Source organism: Ambystoma mexicanum, chromosome 4p (assembly GCF_040938575.1).
Source record: "Ambystoma mexicanum isolate Mex_15411 chromosome 4p, UKY_AmexF1_1, whole genome shotgun sequence".
Classification (NCBI taxonomy): Eukaryota; Metazoa; Chordata; class Amphibia; order Caudata; family Ambystomatidae; genus Ambystoma; species Ambystoma mexicanum.
Window position 1 is genome coordinate 1,152,523,580 of NC_090927.1, and position 21,796 is coordinate 1,152,545,375.

At 44.4% G+C, this 21,796-nt stretch overlaps 1 protein-coding gene across 1 annotated transcript in view; it reads right to left on the reverse strand.

Moving 5' to 3' along the window:
• PDE7B (phosphodiesterase 7B) overlaps positions 1–7,860 on the reverse strand; it is a 1,355,672-nt gene extending 1,347,812 nt beyond the window's left edge. Inside the window, exon 1 of the mRNA XM_069606749.1 lies at positions 7,420–7,860. Within this exon, the coding sequence (XP_069462850.1) occupies positions 7,420–7,440 (21 nt within the window). The 5' untranslated portion in view covers positions 7,441–7,860. The remainder of the gene's footprint in view (positions 1–7,419) is intronic.
• Positions 7,861–21,796: the final 13,936 nt, after the last annotated feature.

Consider the following 21,796-nt stretch of genomic DNA (forward strand, 5'->3'; position numbering starts at 1 on the left):
CGTGTTTTTTTGCGTCAGGCAAAACTGTGTCAAAGGTCACTTTGACTCAAAGCAGCTAACACGGAGAACAATTCGCCTGTCTGCCGAAGCATAACATTAGGCGAATGTTGGCGATGCTGCTTCTTTTGTGAATACTTTACCCACCCCTGGACTGGACCACAGTCTTCTACTTAAGCTGGTAAAGCACGCTGGCACAGAGCTGGTCTACACATGCATATGGACGACTGCGGAGAACCAGCGGCCAACGGCTCGCAGCCCTCCCTCCCCCCCCCGCTCAGACCCGGGGCAGACGGTGAAGTGGATTGCCACTCCTCTTTGCTGAAGCATCCGAAAGAGGAGGACATGTGAGGGGGGCTGAGAAGGAGAAAAGGGGGTGGGGTGAAGGTGCCCACAGCCTTTCCCAAGCTAAAGTTACTATCCCGGCTTGTTAGGAGCTGGACTGTCGTCACAGCAGAATGGGCCCTGTGCTGTGTGGAAGCGGCGGGGCCTAGCACACGGGTCGTCAGACAATGTCTACTTGCAGGTGCCCTTTTCACATAATTTCTTGTGTTGTGTTTCTTCAAAATTTAGGAGATTTTTTTGGATCTCACATCCCTTTGCTTTTCATAGAACGGAAGTGGGTATTTTGTCGAACTTCGTCTCTTAACTATTTACTTAAATGTACACAGAATACGAAAAACAAGCTCAAACTCTGTCTTGGTCCGCAGAAGTGTACCAAAGAAAACGCTTTGATCAAATAAATGCATGTCCTTTAATTTGCTGGGATCCCTGACTTAGGCCCAGGTGTATACTGTGTGTGCCAACCCTGTCAAGTACTCCTGGCCACACCACTGTGTTAGGCGTAGTCTTGATTTTACAGATGTGATGCATTTTAATGCAGAGATGACACTGGCTTCATTACAGCCTCCTGCTTGGTATCGGTTCTAAAGAAAGGGTATTTTTGGAGAGTTTTGATTATTTGATTATGAATGTTCGATTATTAAATCTAAAAAAAGAAGAAACAATTAAACCCTGATGAGAAGTGCCAGTGTTATCTCACTCTATTTAACCACTGCTGTGAAGAGCAGGCAATCTCTCACTGAAAGTATTCCATTCCTGCTGTGAGGCACAAGCACTCTACCACCTAAAGTATTGTAACCCTTGTAAGATGTTGCATAGCTCTCTCGCTGAAAGTGTTTAGTCCTGGTGAAAAGTGCCAGTTCCCTCTCATTGAAGGCATTGCATCCCTGCTGGGAAGCATCATCACTCTCCCACTTTAAGCATAAGTGCCAGTACTCTCTGACTAAAAATACTTAATCACTGCGGAGAAGAGCTAATACCCGCTCACTGAAAGTATTGCATACCTGCTGAGAAGCACAAGCACTCTCTCAATGAAAGTATGTACCCCTAGTAAGAATTGATCATACTCCCTCATTGAAAGTACAGAATCCCTGCAGAGAAACACCAGAGCTCTCACACTTAAAATATATTTACCCCTGGTGAGAAGAGAAGTGCCAGTGCCCCCTCGCTGAATGTGGGTACCCCTGGTGAGAGGTGGCAGACAGTGTTCTCTGCCTGCAAGTAGCGAAGTAAGTAACCACTGCTGAGAAGGGCTTGTGCACTGGCCTGCTAAAAGTATTGCATCCCTGCTGAGAAGCAGGGGCATTCTCCCATTTAAAAGTATGTGTTACCCTGGGTGAGAAGTGCCAGTATGCTCAAGCTGAAACTATATACCCCTGGTGAAAAGTGCCACTACTCCCTCAATGAAAGGATTTTACCCCCGTTAAGAAGTTCCAGTACTTTTTTAATGTATATTTATATAGCGCCCACCAGCGCGTGGGCATCGTGGCGCTGCACTCTCTCACTGAAAGTATCGCATCCCTGCTGATGCCCTGACTCTCAAATTAATGCTGTACTCCAAGTCGCTGAGTACCTGCAGTTTAGCTTCATCTGGCAGGAGAAGGTCAAAAGGTGCTGCCAGGCTTGATGTGTGTCTCACAGGAGGCCGCCAAATGCGTCAAGAACGTGCCATGTCGTCCTGCTGCCGCGCTAGGCACACGTGCACTCACCGGGGCACTCACACTGCCAATATGAAAACGCCGGCATCGAAATGTGGCATAGCCTAATAGAGGTCCCGTTTAACACACACACTTCACAGTATTTCTCCAACAGTGTTGTAAAATCTGTGTCCCACAATGTTTACTTCTAGAAAATAATCGTGTCCGCTGATTCTGTGTCTGATGTTAAATTAGCACGTAAAAAGCATGTGTAAAACATTACGAACTATGTCTCTTTATGATTTGTAGAAGAAAAATAACACTTTTCGCCTCTGACTTTCGGGTGTCTGCAAAAGGCCTTTTAAAGAAACCCACGAATAAGCAGCCTGCGCTGTATCCTTTCCCTGTAATTAGTGTAACTACGGCCGGGACTGTGGACCTTCCTCGTCCCTCTCCAGTTCGGCCTTTGCTCTTTCTGCGTGCAGACACCTCTGCGTCAGTCCTGGCGCTGTTTTTGTGGCTTACTTTCTGGTTTTGCCACCCCTCCCCCCTTCTGTGAGGTGGCAAGAGTTGTCTTCACTGTAGCGTCCTGGGCTCGGGCTCTGCGCGCCTTCCACTCTACCTCAGTCTTTTGTTTTGTTTTGTTTACATTGCATGGCCTCCGAGGGCCACCTGTAGAGCGCGCGCGCCGTCTCCAACCAGCTGCACTAGACGCACGCGCCAGGGGACGGTTCATTGTGTAGTGCGCACGTGCAAATAAACACCAGGGCCGAGCAGCTTCCTGTGGGGGAGCAAAGGGACCACCCCGGCAGGAGACCTTGACTCTGGGCACGGAGGGGGCGGCGTGGTGCCCCGTGTGAAGGAAGGTGCTGCAGGGAGGGTTCCACTCAGGACGGGGACTCGTTCTTACGCTCGCCGGTAACCTGCGACCGGAAATGCCGTGTGCACGCTCCAGAGGGGCCGACGGGCTACGGCTACTGTCTGTATTCTCAACACACGCACCGCTCCTTCCTGCTGGCCACTGCCGGATGGCACTTGCTCATTCAGGGCACACAGCCTTCGAGAACTGGAGGTTGAAAAGCTCCTCCCGGCGACCCAGGAGCTACCAAGGTGTTATCCACCATTTGAAGTACACTTTTATTATCAAAAACCCCTGGGAGTCATTCAGATTTCCAAAGTAACTCACTAAAGAATTCCCAAAGACTTGCCACTAGGCAGAGATGTCGTTATGGGGTGGCTGAGGGGGTTATAGCTCCGGGTCTTTTGGTTGTAGCCCTCGATAGAAGCTCAGAATCTACAACCAAAATGCTAGCTAGCCCCGAGTCCCGACATTAGACTAGCCTCAGATCTTTTCCAGACCGAGCAACACCCCTGCCACTAGGAACTTACCAGCCAGAGCGCTGCCCTTGAACAACAATCCCGCCATGCCTCCCACGTGCGCTTGTTCCTTTTACTCTCTTTTTGCCTCCTGTTTCATCAAATGCCCTCAGCAGGGAAGGAATTGGGCTACAACAAGACTTGAAATGAGCTCCAGTAAAAATTGTCTTGCAAGATCGACGATCCATGTAGACCCAAAGCCCAACTCTCCCGCCACCCACGGAAAGTTAGCGGGAGCAGAGGGCGAGTTAGGTGGGTATTCGGCAGTTATGCTGGGTGCAGAGGTGTTGTGGGGATCGGCAAGGCCACTCGCGCCGGCCCCGCTGGTGCTTGGAGCAGAAGCACTTAAGGTGATGGAGGCACATTGCCTCGGTTGGTTGCCGGGGATCACCCAGTCCTACTGGGATGCAGAGTGGACGGACCCTGGCACGCCGTGCGGACACGGGCTTGGAGGTTGTCAGTGCGCCCATGGATGCCTGGAGCATCCGGTTATGGAATGGCCTCTGCAGACCTCGGCCACCATGCTGGAAAGAGGGCCCCATGGCAACAAGGCCTGCAGGCCCATGTTCACACGGTGAGGGCCTGCTGCAAGGTAATGAGACACAGACACAGTCGTTCCATTCTTGGAGTCTGCCGCCGTTCTAGGGCACGTGTGTGCAGGAGATACCTTTATTTGCATGGACCCTCTTAAATGGGCGATACACAATGGCAGGGTCCCACATAACAGGTGGGAAGTACCATTTTCTTAACAGAATGTACGACTATTCGTGTCATGAGATGAAGGTTTTTTTTTTAACAGATGTGTACATAATCCGAACTGGCTGACCACTAAGGAATTTTGGAACCTGGTTGTTAGTGGTTAGGAGGTGAGTTTGACAATCGCTTTGTTAAAACTATTAAGTAGCATTGGGGCAGTTCCAATTAGAGAAGTGTGATACTGTCGATCCTCCCCATTGATAAGAGAAAAGGAGAGGGAAAGAGAAGGAAAATAATATAATGCCATTTAGGTGACCGGATGTTGAACTCATCTCTTATATGGATTAGCACCAATTTATATGAATGGATAAGAATTTATTTGGCTTAATATGAACGTTTACGTCCTTCTACGTGAATTTTTGCGAATCTCTGTGTATTTTCCTATTTATTACCTGCACACGAATAGAGGAAGCACTTACTGTTTGATTTCACCTATGGATGATTGAATAATCAGCTGGGATTTTAGTACTTTTGATTGTGATTTAAACACTATTGATTGTTTGCTGTGTAAAAAATTGTGTAAGGCTAACCTGGTTTCAGCCAATTCACAATAAAGGGAAAAAATAAACAAAAGTACCATTTTCTGTGTGCCAGTATGAGTCAAGGCGGCTCCTAGTGGTGACAGTTGGGCTACCTGTATAACCAGAGGGGAGAAGCCGGGTGTCCCTACCTTGCTCAATTTGCTACCAGCGGCCAGGGAGAGTAGGTGGCCTGCAAGATGGGGGGATAGTGAAAGATATGGGAGCTTTCCCTCTCCCAAGAAGACAATTGCCGTGGTATAGCCTCTGTTTAGGCGATACATCTTGCATTTATCATTGCATGAGTGCTTTCTAAAATGTGTGAGTCCCTGATTTAACACTGGAAGTTGCACCCCGAGCTCCTGCAACTCTTCCACTGAACTAAACACACCCATGCCAGGGGAAGGCGCAGACGCCCCCAACTAGACAAGATATGCCAGTCGGTTAGAACTGCCCGCTTTCCGTATTTCCATGATCCACAGTCACTGTGGCGGGGCAGCTTTCGGCCTAACACGTCATGTGCAGTTCACCCATGGTCGGGAGAGAGCATTAGAAAAATGTGGCAAGGCAGCGCCAGTGCAAGCGATCACTCCTGTCCGACAGGAAAGGGCCGCCCTCTTCTATGTCATCTGGGCTTTCCATCCATCGTGTTCCCCTTGAGCTGAAAGCTGTTCATGCTTACCAGTCAGGCCTCTGGGATGGTGCTTCATTAATCGTTCCTACTGCTGAGGGCCCCAGTGGAAATCCAGTTGGCCTATTGTAAATATAAATGGTTTCTACCGGACACACCTGTTGCTTGTGGGTATCAGACAAAATGTGAGGGCCAGTGGAACAAAAGGCAAGAGGTGTGCTACTGGACGAATACACATAGCAACTGAAACTAACAGGCACCGTTAGACACTAATAACCAGTTCCAAGATTAAGCTTGAATCAGTAGACAATACATGTTCCAAAACACACTTGCCAGGAACCGGTTTTGACCTACCACTAATCAGAGTCTGACTGGGACACACATTTAAAGATTTAAATAAATATTTAAATTTAAATAATTCTATATTTATATGGTGATTTGATCCAAAGCTTTTGACATAAAAAAAATAGGCACTATGGCCACAAACAAAGTGGTTTATATTTTTTTTTATCAGAATTTGTGATAATTTTGTCTCAAACTATGTGAGCATTCACTTTAATTTAATATATCCTTTAAAGATGTTAGATACAATTTGGGCGCAGGGGAGGAATGCCGACCCTGACACGAGATTGTGATACAAACAGTGACAGATACGAGTCCAGTCTATGAACTAGGCTGTTCAAGCACTGCCATGGGGTTTGCTTGAACACCCTAGTTCATACACCACTGTTGGTTCACTTGTATACCATCGATTATACACCCCTTGGCATGTTGTCACGGTGGACGGTAGTTATACTCACAGGCATTAAAAGTGGACATGCTTTTGGAATAGTACATGTGTCATTATGATTCACTTTTTAAGTTCATCAACTAATTTGGGTCTTCTTTCTCATAGTGTGAATTGCTCTTGAAGAAGGGGAACATATTCCCGAAACGCGTCGAGCACAAACTTCGCTCCCTGGCCTTCTCAGGAATGAAAATGGAATAAACATATTTTGAGTATTACAGTATTTCATCTGAGTATTGGGTATATTATGACTGACTTATGTATAACAGCATTTATATTTTGACTGTTCTCAGTATTTAGGTGTGCAGGGGACGGGAGGGTTCATAGATTTGACAGCATTCATTTTAATAGCATGTGTGGACAGTGGTGCCTTTCCACGCACAGTAGGCCAGTAGCATAGGCCACAGCATACATGCCATTCGGGGCACGCCCATCCTCTATTATTCTTTACATTCTGGGACTTGTGGTTTTGCTTTCCCTAAAATAAATCCATGACTTAAAACCCCACAAGGCACCCACAGAAAGGGAGGGACTATATATATAGAGAGATCTATACACACACACACAAAGTTGGCCCACTGAGAACTGCATCCGGATAAAGCACCAATTCTGCGCTCGAATTTTTGTATGTATGCATGAGATCGGCGTTGCACAACCGTTTTTTACCATATACTACTATATGTATGATATTTGTTCAGCGTTCAAAAAGTTCACGACCCAACTTAAGAAGTTCAGTGTTTTCTTTGCCAGGTGCAGTCGCACAAATCACCTCTAAATCCTCGCGTGCCAAGTGCATTGAAACCACATTGCAGCGCTCGGGCTGCCGCTAACCACAAACCTGCTGCACCATTGGCGGTTGAATGCCGACCGATTACAGAATCACAAATATCGACGGCCCCTCCACTTGAGAACACCTGCCGTGTATTAACGGTGACACGCTACACATCGCCTACCTTTATTACTGCCCATCCATACACCCCCAAGCATCTTCCCCCTAAATAACGCAGCCTGCAGCCACTCTTCACTTCTGCCCCCTCTTCGTGTTGATATCAGCACCATCTCGCCGGCCGAGGCACACGCATGTGTGGGAACAAGACCCGCCAACAATACGGCGCCGATCAAGAGAAAAAAAACCCAGGGAATGCAGCTGTGAACCTGGTTGCTGTGGTAACAACACAGTCCCATTATAATGGTCGAGGCAGCCCAGCGATCAGCACCCTGCTGCAGCAGCAGGTCCTTTGCAGTGGCATTTTACTCTGAGAGATGGAGCCTTTTTGCACCCCAACCTCCCTGGACTACTTCATAGAAATGAGGAAGAAAGCAGGCGCTTGCCCGCCCCGCACCCACGGCTGCCCCCGATGCGCTGGCACTCACCTCAACCATTACACAAGACATTTAACCATAGTGGCAGCAGCTCGGTGTCCTCGGAATGCCACGGAACCTGCCAACGGCGCCGGGGCATTGAGGAGGGTGGCAGAATCCATCCACTGTATCCAGGGACCCGAGGGCGCGATAAAGGGCAGGCAGGCAGGTAGGCGGGCAAATGCAGGGGCGAATAGAAGTAAGTGGGAGGGGGGATGCGGGAGTCAGGGGCAGTCGCCCTCCTGGCGTGCAAAGGTGTGCGGAGCGCGGACTCCCTCCGCCGCCTCCTTTGCAGTGGGGCTCGCAGCTGCAGCGGCGGGTGCGGTGCTGCTGCGATCCGTGCTGCTGCTGAGCTGCTGCTATCCGTGCTGCTGCGGCGGCGGCCGCTGTTCCCGAGGATGGACTGACAGCGCCTGCCACCGGCTCAGGCGGCTGACAGCTCCACGCCCCGAGCTCCGCCCCCTTTTGCCCCCCGCGCTGACGTCAGAGGGCCCGCGGGTCGGTGGAATGTGGCTGCGAGAGCGGGGCTGCCCGAGGCCCGCGAGAACAGTGGCCACTGTGCGCCGAGGGGGGCAGCGGCCGAGCACGCGAATGCAGCGGGGCTTGCTCTAGAAGCGGCAGCGGGGTGAAGGGAGCGCTTTCATCAGCCGGCGTGTGGTAGTGCACTGCTCTGGTGCATTTGGGACACCGGCCAGTAGGCTCCAAGTAGGCTTTTCGCACCCCTGGCGCCCTTTCCAGCACTGTTTCAGAGAAACTCAACCAACAAGAGGGCAACAAGATTTACCTGATTTCGGATGGAATGCACCCGATGCAATGCAATATTTCAGAGGAAAGGGCACTAGCATACACGAGCATTTTTCTGCGGAAAGTAATTTATGTTCCATCAGAGAATGGTGTGCCCAATAATATCAGTGGATGCTCTGCTGCCATATATGGGCGCTACATCATTGACGCAGTGATACAGTATGGCTAGAGGTGGCGGGTGGAGGGGGGGGGCGGTATAAGCATAAATCAATAGCCAATAGAAATCACACCACTATTAAATATTGTACCACTGCGCATGATTAGAAACCATTTGTCTGCTGGGATTTCGGCGTTTTCCTATGAAAAGTTGCACATTTAAATTCGTTTTATAGTGTTATATATAGTTTTGGGAACTTTAAACATTGTGCTATCAAACAGATCTATAATCCCTTTAAAAAAAGTAGCCACTGAATCACATCTTTAACAATCCTTGTAAAATACACACTTCATGTTGAAACATTGCACAATTTAGAGCATACAAGTCTTACCCCAAAAACACGAAACGGTTCTGATCAGTCCTACAGATAAAGAGTGTATCGGCCACTTTTACTCTTTAAAAATATGAAAATACTCCACAAAAATGAAAATGGGGAGTATAAATACTCCCAACAAAAATAGGAAGCCCACTCGTAGAACCCTGTGCCCCTGCTTTCACCCACACAGCTCCATGGATGTGTTTGGAGCAGTAGTGCACGTTCTAAACACAGGAAGAAACTAGCATAATGCCTGATCATAAGAAGTAAACATGTATCTTTTAATGTGCATGAATAACCAGTTGCAAAGAAATATCTATTACAAAAACATTTGTTTTTCAATTAAAACAAGTTTCGACGCTTATAAAATACTCCCATTGGGAATTGGACTTACATTTTTATTCCCATAAAAATCATTTTACTCCCAACTTTATAAAATGAGAAGTAAAATACTCCCACTTCCAAATGTTATCTGGAGTACTGGTTACGATTAGAGTATTATCACGCCCCTTTCATCAATAGACTCCAAAACTAAACATGTGGACACAAGTCCACGCACTGTGGGCAGTTAAAGGGCTAAATATTGTCCATGGTGCTACAATGCATATCATTGTCCCCTCCATACTTAATAAAATACAATCATAATTGCTGTTATATGTAAGAGGGTGCTGAAAAAAAAAATCAAACACCAAAAATGAGCAAGGGAGAGCATGCAATCCATCATAGGCACTGGCAATGCCTAAGGGCTGATTTCCATTCTATCTCTTCCTTTATAACCCATCAGTGGGAGAGCAGTCATATGAAAATCAGTGTTGGCCCTACTCCACTCACTTTTTGGCATGACTTGTGACTAGGATTGGGCGGGTAGGTTAAGGCCTGAGTCCCTCGCTCGCTCTGCCTTGGGAATCAAGACACACTTAAACAATGAGGCCCACCAAAGCTGAACTAAGTCTGGGAGCACTTGTGTTCCCGTGCACAGAGGATGGGGATGGCTCGTCCTGCTCCCATTGGGTGCAGTTCAAGACAGAACTGCATATGTTTGGCTAAACATGGGTGGAATGAAAAGCTGTCTAGAGGACTTTCTAGTGGTTATCATTGAGTTGATTGACTGCTGAAGGAACACCTGTTCAAATACCAGAGCACATACTGCTTTACTCGTGTTAGCATTATGCTGTTCCACAGCATCTGAGGTCTTCAGCACAACTGGAAAGGGAATTCCCATTTGTGCATCTGAAACATACTTTTATTTGAATAAATCCCAAACATGTTCTATGTGACTTCAAAATATAATACATTTTCATGTTGTCAATTAAACATTCTAATAGTGTGTGCCCACTCCGACCCTTCTCTTTTAAAGTAGAAATGCACCTTTTCAATAAACAGTACTACGTTTAAAGCATTTCCCTGAAGTCTATTAGAATTGGATTCTCAGCCACGAGCAGATCTTGTTCTTACTACTTTTGTTTGTTGAGTTTAACTGCCATCAGTATAAAGTAATTCCCTTTATACTAGAAATCTCTAGTACTCCCACTTTGACCTCTTCTGGCCAAAATGTAAATAGGCCTTAACCTGACACGTTTCTGTTTTATCCAGGTGAATATTTCAAAAAACATTCTTCAGGGGTGCATACAATAAATCATTTGAGTCTTCAAGTTTCGAGGGTTTCTAGAATGCACATATACCATAGACTGATCCCCCTTCTCTTTGATAAATACTTGGATGTGAGGAATCTGGTGTGGTCCGCTGTTTCCCCTGTGCACAGGGAGGTGGTCACAAATGCTGCTTGCAATGCTGTGGTTGTAGCACCCACATATTAGTTTATTTGGAAAATGTGTAGAGGCCTTCAGTCAATATCCCCTATATCCATGCATCAAAGTTTTCATTCTGTATATATCTTCTACTAGTGTGTCCATTATTTCTGGTTACATTCTTTATCTTCCAACCAAGCTATTCGACCAATTAAACCCAGCATTCTCCTGACTTTTGGTGATTGCCTAGCATCTCATTGTTATCATGCACCATTCATTTCATATACAGGCTTGCTGTGACTTTCCCCTCTATGCCATAATAGTTTGAATGAAAATATGAGACTATTAAATCTTGAAGGCATTTATGATATGTTTATTTGCTGCAATATTCTTTCTTAAGGGATGCAAAGTCGAGTTCTCCTTCCAATTTCATAGGAGAACATAAATACTATGGGGCCACATGATACACAATGCTGAAGTATGATTCAGTCAAAGTATTCCATCCAAAGCCTCTTGGGGGTCATTTTCCTTTAAACAGTACATTACACAGAGGGGACCACTTACATTTCCACTCCCATGCAACAGAACCCGTCTGTGCAATTTTAATAATTTCCAACATGCAGTGTAAAATCAGGCACAAACGCCTTTAGACCTTTGTTTTTCATTACCTGTTGGAAGAACGTGTCAATACATCCCGCACGTAACGACTGCAGGAGGCATTTGCAGTAGCTTTCTATAGACACCCTCTGCTTTTACCAGGAGTAACGAGCAGACAGATTCCTTAGAAATCCATTTGACTAACGGCAGCATGTCAATGTATGCTGGCGTGAAGCCACAGAGGGTTTTGAGGCATAGCGGGGATGCGTGACAGATGTGGTCGGTCCACTCAGTGCCCCCACTTTGCCCCCAGACAACACAACAAAATCCCTGAATTGGAAAACGAGTTATTAAGACAGGCCTAACACATGTATATCTTGTTTCCCTATCCGGGGAACTTGCAAAAGGACCCCTTTGTTTTATTAGAATTATAATTGTTCATTTATAACACGCTTAATACCAGCGAGTGGTTTCTAAGCCCAGGGATCGAGTTTCGAACCTGTGCTGCCCTGTGGTGTCTTGCTTACAAGACAAACACGTTGCCTCTGAGATATCCTTCCTCCCCGAAAGGGAACATGACTTGTCACAAAGTAAGTCACCTTCCAAAGGATATCTGAGTGTTTTTCAGATAATCCAGTTTGCTGTTTATAATGATGGGATTCTGCTCAAATTTCACAGGGTGCGTGCTACGCGTAACATGATGCTTAATGATCAACTGAACTGCAGCAGGTATACATGACTGGGAACTGGAGTGCACGGCTCATCTTTTTTCTACATGATGTTACAGGAGTCCTGGGCTCCAGAGGCAGTGTCACCAGGGTTAACATGCCCCACCTAGGAGAGCCATATTGATGGTCTCCCCCCCTGCCCGAATTATAGGAAAGAATTGTGCTTTTGGAGGGGAGTTGGTTCCTGGTCACCTAAATTGAAAAAAAAAAATGTGCTATCACTACAGCTAGCAGAATTCCTTGAGACTGAATTTGAAACTAATCAGTAACACCTGAAAAGAAAGACCGCCTCCCTGAAGATTGTTAGAGACATGAAAGCGCTTGAAGGAGAAGATCAACTGAACTGCAGCAGGTATACATGACTGAGAACTGGAGTACGCGCCTCATCTTCTTTTTTCTACATGATGTTTAATGTGATAGACTCAAAAAATAAAGTAACCCCACCAAGTTTCTTGTTATTGTATTTTGTTAAAGTTGTCGCAAGTGGTCAAAGTAATTAATCAACATCTCCATTCCTTTGGCAACAGTCTGTATTTGTATTAAGCTTCATGAGTATAGACACTAGAACAGTGAATCAAACTGTGGTGGGTATAGTATTAGACAATTTACAAAGTTTTGAAGTACGGTTTGGGTTCCTGCTGTGTGTGTCAGGGTTCGGAAAGGCAGTGCCCAACCGTCCTCAAAGGTGATTTAACATAGTTGAAGAGCATACTCTAGACACAATCATGCTGGGTCTTCAGTGAAAAAATAATCTGCTATCATATCCAAAATGGTGTTTAATATAAAGTCATGAGTACAAATGTTGTTCCACAAAGTCATAATTGTTGCAGCCAACAAATTGTGATGTGAAAATTAATGACACTCCCAAAATCAGTCAAAATAATGCTCATGTTGCTGTAATAACATTTTTGCTTGACTGTCACAATTTGGAATCTGTGATCCTTTGTGATTCACGTTTTCAGTAATATAATTGACTCACAATTGATTCATATTGTTACATGATTTCAACATCCTTGAAAGAGACCCATAAAGGGTTGAAACAGGTGTTGGCTGCAACAATTGTGACTTTGTGAAATAATATGTTTACTCATGACTTTATATTAAAAACCATTTTGGATAAGATATCACCATATTCATTTTTTCACTTTAACCTAAGACCCAGAGCGATTGTGTCTACGGTCTGCTGTTCAACTATATATTTGTATAAATCATAATGGCTCCGTCCTCCCAAACTCCTTATCTGTGCATATAAGTACACAAATGCGTGTTCATGTACTTTTGGATACACTAATTATTTCCTTGACATTTATTTTATAAAGCAGAAGCAAAGTGGGGTTAAGTGGAGTTCACTTGAACGAAATCTGGAGCGTTCTTAGGGATTGTACTTGATAAAGCCTGGACCTTGTGGGAGTCATATAGAGGAGGAGGTAACATTGATGATGCTGCCCAGCTGAGCTGAGTACTTAAATCATCTGCTTTCTCTGTAAAGCGGAGCGAAATGGAGTTAAGTGGAATCCGCCGGAGCGGACAATGCACCGTTCTCATGGATTGTACCTGCTGGCTCTTGAACCATGGGGGAGCCCAATAGAGGAGGAGCTAAAATCTGTGAAACTACACAGCTGAGTTGAGTGTTTAGCTCATCCACTTCCTCCACAAAGTGACATGAAATGGGGTTGAGCGAAGCCCACTGGATTCAGCTTGTGCCAAACTGAATCACAGGGGGAATGTCCCTGCTGTTGATGTTGAGAAGGTAACATGCACTACCGCCTTACCAGATGAGACTTCTCTAGAAGGGTAACTGTCTCTTCTAGGGGAGTACATTTAATAGTTCTGGCAACTAATGTATTTGGCTCTCCGCTCACCATACTACCGAGATCTGTTATCCTGGAACCTAGGAGGAGGTGGAGGGTAACTTTCTTGGTAATTACTCTAGACAGTGGTGATTGGCGTCTGTCCCTAGAATAATTCTGACTCGAATTTCCTTGTGAATTTGTTCCTGGGTTCTGAGTATTTCTGTCTGTGTGAGGAACATACTTGTAGCCCAGGATTAGGCTTGAGCCTAAATACTGAGGACTTATGTAAATCTCTGGTTTTGTAGGGTCAATATTTTGCACACCAGGTAGAGTACTAGTCGGCTGGCTTTGAACACAGGGTCTTCTCTGTTAGGTTCTTTAATATCAGAGGAATATGTCTTTGGCCTCCTTTCTCTAAGTCCACCTATGGAGCACTCCTCACCTCAGCTACCTTAATGTGCCTGGAGCAGGCATTTCTTTGGAGTTCCTTTCCTGGGTGTAGTTGGGGTCTGTGCTTCATACATCCTTGTGGCCTGCGTGAATGTCCACTCAAGGGCTCTCGGGTCATTAAGATCACACATTAACTGATTCACCACTTATTGTGGAAGAGCATTGAAGAATGTGGGTTTGAATTCTTGACTTTCACTTTCGACAAGCTGAGAAATGTGGGCAAATGCCTGCTTGAGCTTCATTTGTGCACATTTAATGCATTATTCTGTTTATGTGAATGCATTGAGTTTTCCTTGGTGTGCACCTGAAGCAGTTCCCCACAAGAGGGAAGAGATGACACCCCTCCTAAGTGTTCCCTTCATATGTCACCACTTACTCAATGTAAAATGTCTTGGTTGTGTATACCTTTAATGACCTTTACCTTCACAAATCCAATGTAGCTGGCTAATGCCATGCATCAGAGTACCTCTGCCCTCCTCTACTGACTTCTCCTTACTAATGGATTCGATCGATGAGTTTATGTGAAGTAAAGCATGTGACATCTCTTTGAAAGCAAGTTCTGATTCCATGAGTGCATGTCTGAAGACAATTTATGATGTTGGTATACTCTGTAAACTGCATTGAATACAATAGAAGTGCATCTCAGATAATCTTAAAAGCCACCCGACCTAACTATAACCTTTAATTATTTTCTATCCAGTTGCAACTGGACTGGAGTCCCTGAACTCTTCATGTTTGCCTACACATGAGAACATACACTTAAAATGCAATCTGATTCTGTTCTTTCACTCCAACTCTTTTGTTTTTCATTTCTTCATTATAACTGCAGACCTATCTTTGCGATGTGTACATCACACAGAAAAACAAAATTCAATAGCATTTACATTCCTATCATTGACTTTTAAACAATATAGATTAAATGAATTACTAACATGGCTGAATAAAGGAACACATATATTCTTACATTTACTGGTATACACCATTTGCTGCAATGATATCATCTTTAGATGTGCTTTTCACATTGGAAAGAGACATGAAGAAATGCAAATATAACTTTTGATTAAATGGCTTGTGGTATTCACTGAAAAATAACTTATTTTATGCAGGGCCTGCTTTTCACATGTGTTATGCTTAATTCTGGCAACACTGAAAACCTTTTCAGTTTTTGCTGTTCAAAGCTGCATCCCCCAAATGAATAACATCCTTTGTTTGATATTTTGGGCTCATGATTTCACACATGGCGGAGATATGCTTTGCCTGTGTACTACACAACACATATGCAAGATGGCATTGATAGGAATGCACTTGATATATTTTCTGTGAGTTGCACAATGTCTGAAAGAAAATATGTCACTATACATTGGTTCTATGAAGTCTGGCTTTGAAATAAATTACTTTCACAATCATTTCCCAATATATTGGCGCACTCCGCAATTTCATAGGTGTCCTTTTTTAACATGATAGCAAGCAAGAGGCAGACATGCGTATTAAGCGCCAACGTTGGTACATTTTATTTTTCTTGCCCTTGCCACAAAGGCCTTTTCTCATTTTATTTGTTCTAGGCCATATATTTACTATCTATAATATATGCTACATGAGGCAAAGAGGAACCAATCTAGATGCATGTATTAAGCACATCGGTAAAGTATTTTCATAAATGGTACTAACATTATTGGGGTGCCAGTTGCCTAGAGATTTTATTTATTTGTGCGCCAAACAGAATGGAACTGCGTCTGAGAGTTATAACCCTGATTAAGAAACATATAACCCCACCTTCCTGCATGGGTAACATTTCTTTTTTCACCAAATAAGCCCTACATCCTGATCCGTTATCACATGATTGGAGACTGGGCACTTTTGTAAAATAGAGCTGATAGGGCCTAGGATATAGAGCATGACATTGTCTTCACAAATAGATGCAGGCTATCTCAGCAATTCCGAGGCCTGAAGGATGAACAGCCACGGCATAGAGTAACAGGGAAAGTGGACACACCTACTTTCTTTCAGAAGATAAGTAGTAAATAGGATGGGTATCCCCAACCCTGTGGACCGGGGAGCAATATGTAGAAGAAAAACAGGAAGTCAATTCCTAGGTCAATTCTACCTTTATTTTTGTTTCTTGAAAATGTTTGGATAACTTGTCTAAATGGATATACAATTAAATGTATTTTATAATGTTATGGTGTGAATATAATAAATATTTATATGCTATTATGATGATTGTGATAAATATTATTAAAATATGATGTTTATATATTTGGTTATCTGACTGAGTCTTTTCCCTCTCCACACTTTGAATCAATTGTGATTTATATTAATTGTTGTACTTACCCGTGTGACCCACTTCCTGGTTTTTTCTTTCAGAAGATAGACAGAACAGATCTGACAAAAAGCTATTGGGAATGACTGATACCTTTGGCACACATTATAAAAGGTTTACGAGGTTCTGAAGTTGGCCCTTAAACACTAAAACCGACAATGGCCTGAATGGCTAGTCCCATTAAACTCTGTTGAATGCATTATCAACGTTGAACGAAAGAACAGCATTGCTATCTTCCCGAGAGCTGACCATTAAGTTGAAGTCCTTCCTCACTTCATCATTAGAGGGCAGATTATGTTCAAAGTCAATTTGGCTGGGATACACCAGTTTGGGTAATATACTGCTTATCCTATGTGGCAAGCATTTTTCCAACATGTTTGCATTAGTGTTTATGAACCTAGAGGACTGGCAAACCATCAGATCTTTCCCCAATTTGGGGAATACAATCCTGGTGATTATGAACATTTACAGAGCTAATTATTCACTTTCTAAAGCTGTCATGAAAACCTGCTTGAGATTTAGGCAATTACATCAATACACTTACAAATAATGAAACACTGTAGGGAGTCCATCTGGCACTGTCATCTTTCGCCTTTGCAAGGTCTTAATGGAGAGGATTATTTCTTCTGTTGTAAGAGGTGAGTTCAATAGTTCGAGATCTTCTTCCCCAACTTTGGGTAAGTCCAAGCTCCGGAAGAAATCATCAACGTTTAACCTATCTATTTCTGAGAGCTGCAAATACATATCTTTATACAATTGAATGAAACATTAATTAATACCCATGGTGTATGTTGCATTTTCACCATGTGGTTTTTTTATTTGGCAATTAAATTATTTTGCTGGCTGCACTTTAGGGTAAAACCAGCACTCCAGAGGGCCTTCTATCTTCTTCAAAGAAGCCTATGCAATGGTAGTTAAACACTTCTCAGTGCATGCCTCCGAAAACCACCCCCAAATTGGCTAGCTCGACATGTGACTTTTTCCAGGCTTTTCATTTCTCGGACTAGTGAAGCTTCTATCTCTCTCTAAAAGAGTGAACGTTTTCACGCTCACCCTGCTTTGCACTATCTTCTCAAGAAAGCCGTAAACACCTCAGATGCTACCTATAGGTATAATTAATCACCCTGAATGTTTCTGGCGCCTCCTGTATTTTATCACACATATTATTGTACTTTCTCATGGCAAGATTAAACTTTTGTCCTGAGGAAGTCAATCATTCATTTTAAACAGGACATGATGAGAGATGACCAAGGGTATTTTATTGCAGGATACTGTGTGTGGACTCTGCCCCCTTGTTGCAAACAACAGGACCAGCCTTGTTCCTACAATTTGTGGAGGAGCTGAATATAAAGTGTAATCTTTTTCTAGATCATTTAGGATGTTCTCAATGCCCTAACGCCCTAGCCAACCCAACAAATCAGTAAGGGCTGTCAGAGCTTGCATTGAGACCCTAAGGGCGAATGGTTTATTGCCAATGTTAGAGTGCACTATCACATCAGAGTCCCCTCTAACAGTAGCTGAGATAAGGTGATCATTTCTCCAGCAATTTAATTAAAAAGAGGGTGTTTCATTACCTGAACCATAAACATTTAACACATCAATAGCCTGGCTTCAATCACACCTTGAACCATACGAAACATGCCCACTGGGTAGGTGTCATGCGTGTAAGCCCTGAGACTGAGTGTTGGTTAAATCATCTTTAATAATGGCTGCCCAAAGACTAAAGAAAACAAAATACCAGTGAAGGGTGGCTTGAGGCGTCATGGTGAACGGCGGGGGCAGGCGTAGTTGTATCGACTTCGCCACCCGCGGTAGTTGAGGAGAACCCTGGCTGGACCCAGCGTTGGAGGGCGGGGTGCTCATGGCGCCTGGGAGACTAGGCCCGCACGTGTATATGCAGCGCGTGGGGCGAGGTAGTCGGGCCTAGAACGAGCCCACGTGCACCCAGCGTCCGGCAAAAGGGGTCCACCGCTTCTGTCGATTCAGGCCCCTTTCCGGCCGGCGTCACCGGGCAAGGTATAGGATGGAGGCGCGGGCGGGATCGCTTCCGCGGAGCTTCGGAGGAGGAGGTCCGGCAAGGCGGATCCGGTGGACTGCCGTGTTGCGCGGAGGAGGAGCAGGAGGAGAAGGATCGCTGGGTTGCCCACCACGTGGGAGTGGAGAACAGCGGACTGCTGCAGGAGGAGGACTCCAGTGTGCGGGAGAAATCCTCGTCGCCAAATGTTGCCTAGGGATCTAGGCCCAATGAAGGACGCACACACGGAGAGGAAGGAGGAACGTCTTTATTCTTAAACAACCAAACCCAATCTGGCGCTTACCGCCCACGTGCCCCATAACTCCCTTGCCCAGTTAGACTCCGCCTTTCCAACGGAGGGGGCTCGTGAGCGTCAACCCGTTGGGCCCCGGGTAACAGGGACCATGTCTTCCTTGTCTGTTACTTCACAGGTAGCATCTCAAAGTTATAGTTCCAAAAAAAGACAACTGAAGAAACAGTGTAGCAAAGGGAACTTTGTATGCTATCCAGAACGCTAAAGCTGAATGAGCCTTGTATGGGATTTGTTCAGAAGCAGAACGACTCAGTCAGTCATAGAATTCGAGGGGTGCTCAGTGGTTGGTCTGGAGCTGACTCCGGTGGCCGAAAACATACAAATCCAAAGCTTAAGTGGCAGAAAGGTCAGAGGTCAATACACAAAGACAGGTAGTGTTCTCCGGAAGACACTAGCAAAACACAGGAGCTTGAACTAGAGGAACAAGGGTCCCAGAACCTAACTCCGGCAGGAATCTTTGGAATGCTTTCAGTTGGGAAACTGCTGATTATAGTCAGCGCCTCCTTCTTATAGTAGCGTGAGATAGCGTCCTCGCCGATCCTACTTTCTGGTTTCCACACCTTCATTGACGCCGGACGCCCACTCCGCTTGGTGGTCGCCACCTCCCCCTTAACTTCCAGATAGGGGCGGATGTATGCCTAACAGTAAGTTATAAAATTGGGAGGATGTGTTTGGCAGTAAGTGTAGTGACACGCCTTTTCATGGTGGTGAGCAAGGCAAGAAATTCCTGGCCCACACGTCCTCTTTTGAAAGTTAGTGTCTTAATCTCCATCAGGTATATTTCTTGGAAATATACATCTGCTTGCGGGTTTTTAAGGTAGGCTGGCACCCATTGCTGTTTAATTGGGCCCCCAAAGCCGTTGACATTTAAAGTGATCATGCCAAAGATGACTGTTCATACTACATATCGCAGAGTGCTTAATGGACTTGACCTTACTTCTAAAAATGGCTCATTATTATTCATAAGGTTCACCATTTTGTCAAGACTTATCACAACAGAGGCCCAAGATCTGCTTATTATGATGAGAGTGATGTTGCCTTCTCTGAGCAGGTAGAACCAGAAAGTGTGTATGAATATAACTTGAAATCTGAAAAAGACATCAATATTAAGTTAACTTGTTAAGCATCTAAGTGCGAAACATCTATGAAGGCTAACTCTATTTAAATTCCCTCTAAACATTGTGTAGCCAATTGGAATGAGAATACACCGGATCAAATGAGTGAATCTTAACGCTGTCCAGTCATTTGGTCGAAAGACAAATGGTCGACGGAATTTGGTCGGAAGCCAAATGGTCGAATTTTTTTTTATTTATATATATATTTGTTTAGGTTTTCGTATAGGGAAAAAAAGGGTTTTTTAGAAAAAAAGGTGGTTTAGGGGGGATCCCCCCCAAAAAAGTGAAAATACAAAAAAAAAAAATTCGACCATTTGTCTTTCGACCAAATGGTGTCGACCATTTGTCCTGTCGACCTTTTTTTTCTACCAAATGACTGGTAACCAATCTTAACTAATGGCAATTGCTCTGGAAATCCCTCCAGGGAATTAATGTTTCACTCTGCTGTGCCATTACCCAAAGGGAAAGACCATATACAAATCAGGCTTGGCCTACCTGAAACGGGGCATTTCAGCCCAACGTTAAAAGGCTGAAAAACTATGGTCTGGAATGGTGGCCAGAGCAATGTCAAGGGTGTTGATTCATTCAAAATCGTCCAGATGTCAATCTACCAGGGTCCCACTCTGTCAAATGTTCATACCACACATTGGATCACAGTGCACCAGGGCCCTGGCGTGTGTTGTATTAATAACTCATGTTAACTTCCCAACAATGCCCTTTTATCTGTGGTGGTCCATAGTGGCACACTACAACCTTGTCCTGACTGGACAATGTTCTGTTCTCTAAAGGACCATTCCGCTCTCATTTGGGACCCCTGATGTGTAGAAGAATGCGTGAATAACTTTCTTTCCGGATCATTATAAATTCAACTTAACACCTGCTTTAGTAATGTGGCCCCATATCCGGTTCCCTTCAGACTGAGAAGCTTGCTTGCAGTGTGAAGCTGGGCCATGCTGGCCATCTCGCCGCGGCAAAGTCAGGGCTAAGTGTCTGCACTGCTGTCGGCATGTGTCCGCAGATGGCTGCCACTATTCCACTGTCTATTTTCTACTTGTTTGTCCTGCTCTCTTAGGTCAGATGAGGCAGTTAAGACCTCTCCATCCGCTCAGAGCATTTGGCTTGCCAGCTTCCCCAAATGCTGCACGCCCTGCCTATTCACTTGCTGGTCCAAGATTGTTTTCCATATCAGTGCTGGCTATATTATTACTCCTTCAATCTGACATCACCCTCTCTGTGACTATGGCTGATATGTCTGTTCCTTTCTCTATACTCCATATCCAAAAGCTCTGTGTTTTTCCTCACGAAATGTACTTATCGTATTTATCCTTCTTGCTTCTCCTTTTTTTTTTTTTTACAAACTTTATTTAGTGTTTTCATCTCAAGAGCACTAGTTACCTTCTTGCTTCTCTTACCCTTCTATTCATTTTGCTCTCTGGAATGCTTGTTGATTCTGTAATAAATGAAAAAACAACAGGTGTCCATACACTTATGGAACACTCCCGTCCCCTGCACACCCTTAGAATTGAAAATACAATCAATATTTATAACATTTAGCTTGATTATACGTAACACAAACATTTAGGAAACCAGTTTTTTGTAAAAAATTCTCTGTATATTTCAAATAAATTGTTGCTATAGTCCACCAATTGTTCTTCACATATTATTTCAACAAAACATTAATTTCCGTATTCACAGCATACTAGAAAAAATGCACTTCCTTTTTATGCAATTTCCTTCATTGGTCCTCGTGGGTAAACAATGTTCGTGGCTTTAACTCGACGCGTTTCGGGGTTTGATCCCCCTTCTTCAGGAGTTATTCACCCACTTTCAAACTTTCTTTCTTTAACTTTTTCTCAATCACCTATAACATATAATGCTATAGTTAGATTCTGTATTTTAGTAATGAATACCTCTGTCATATTGTCATAATCACTGGTAGACGTAATGATCGCCTAGATGGTCACCTCTCTCTATGGTAGGTTTACTCAGAGTGTCTTTCAATCTGAAATCTAATGACTTTTAACCAATTCTAAA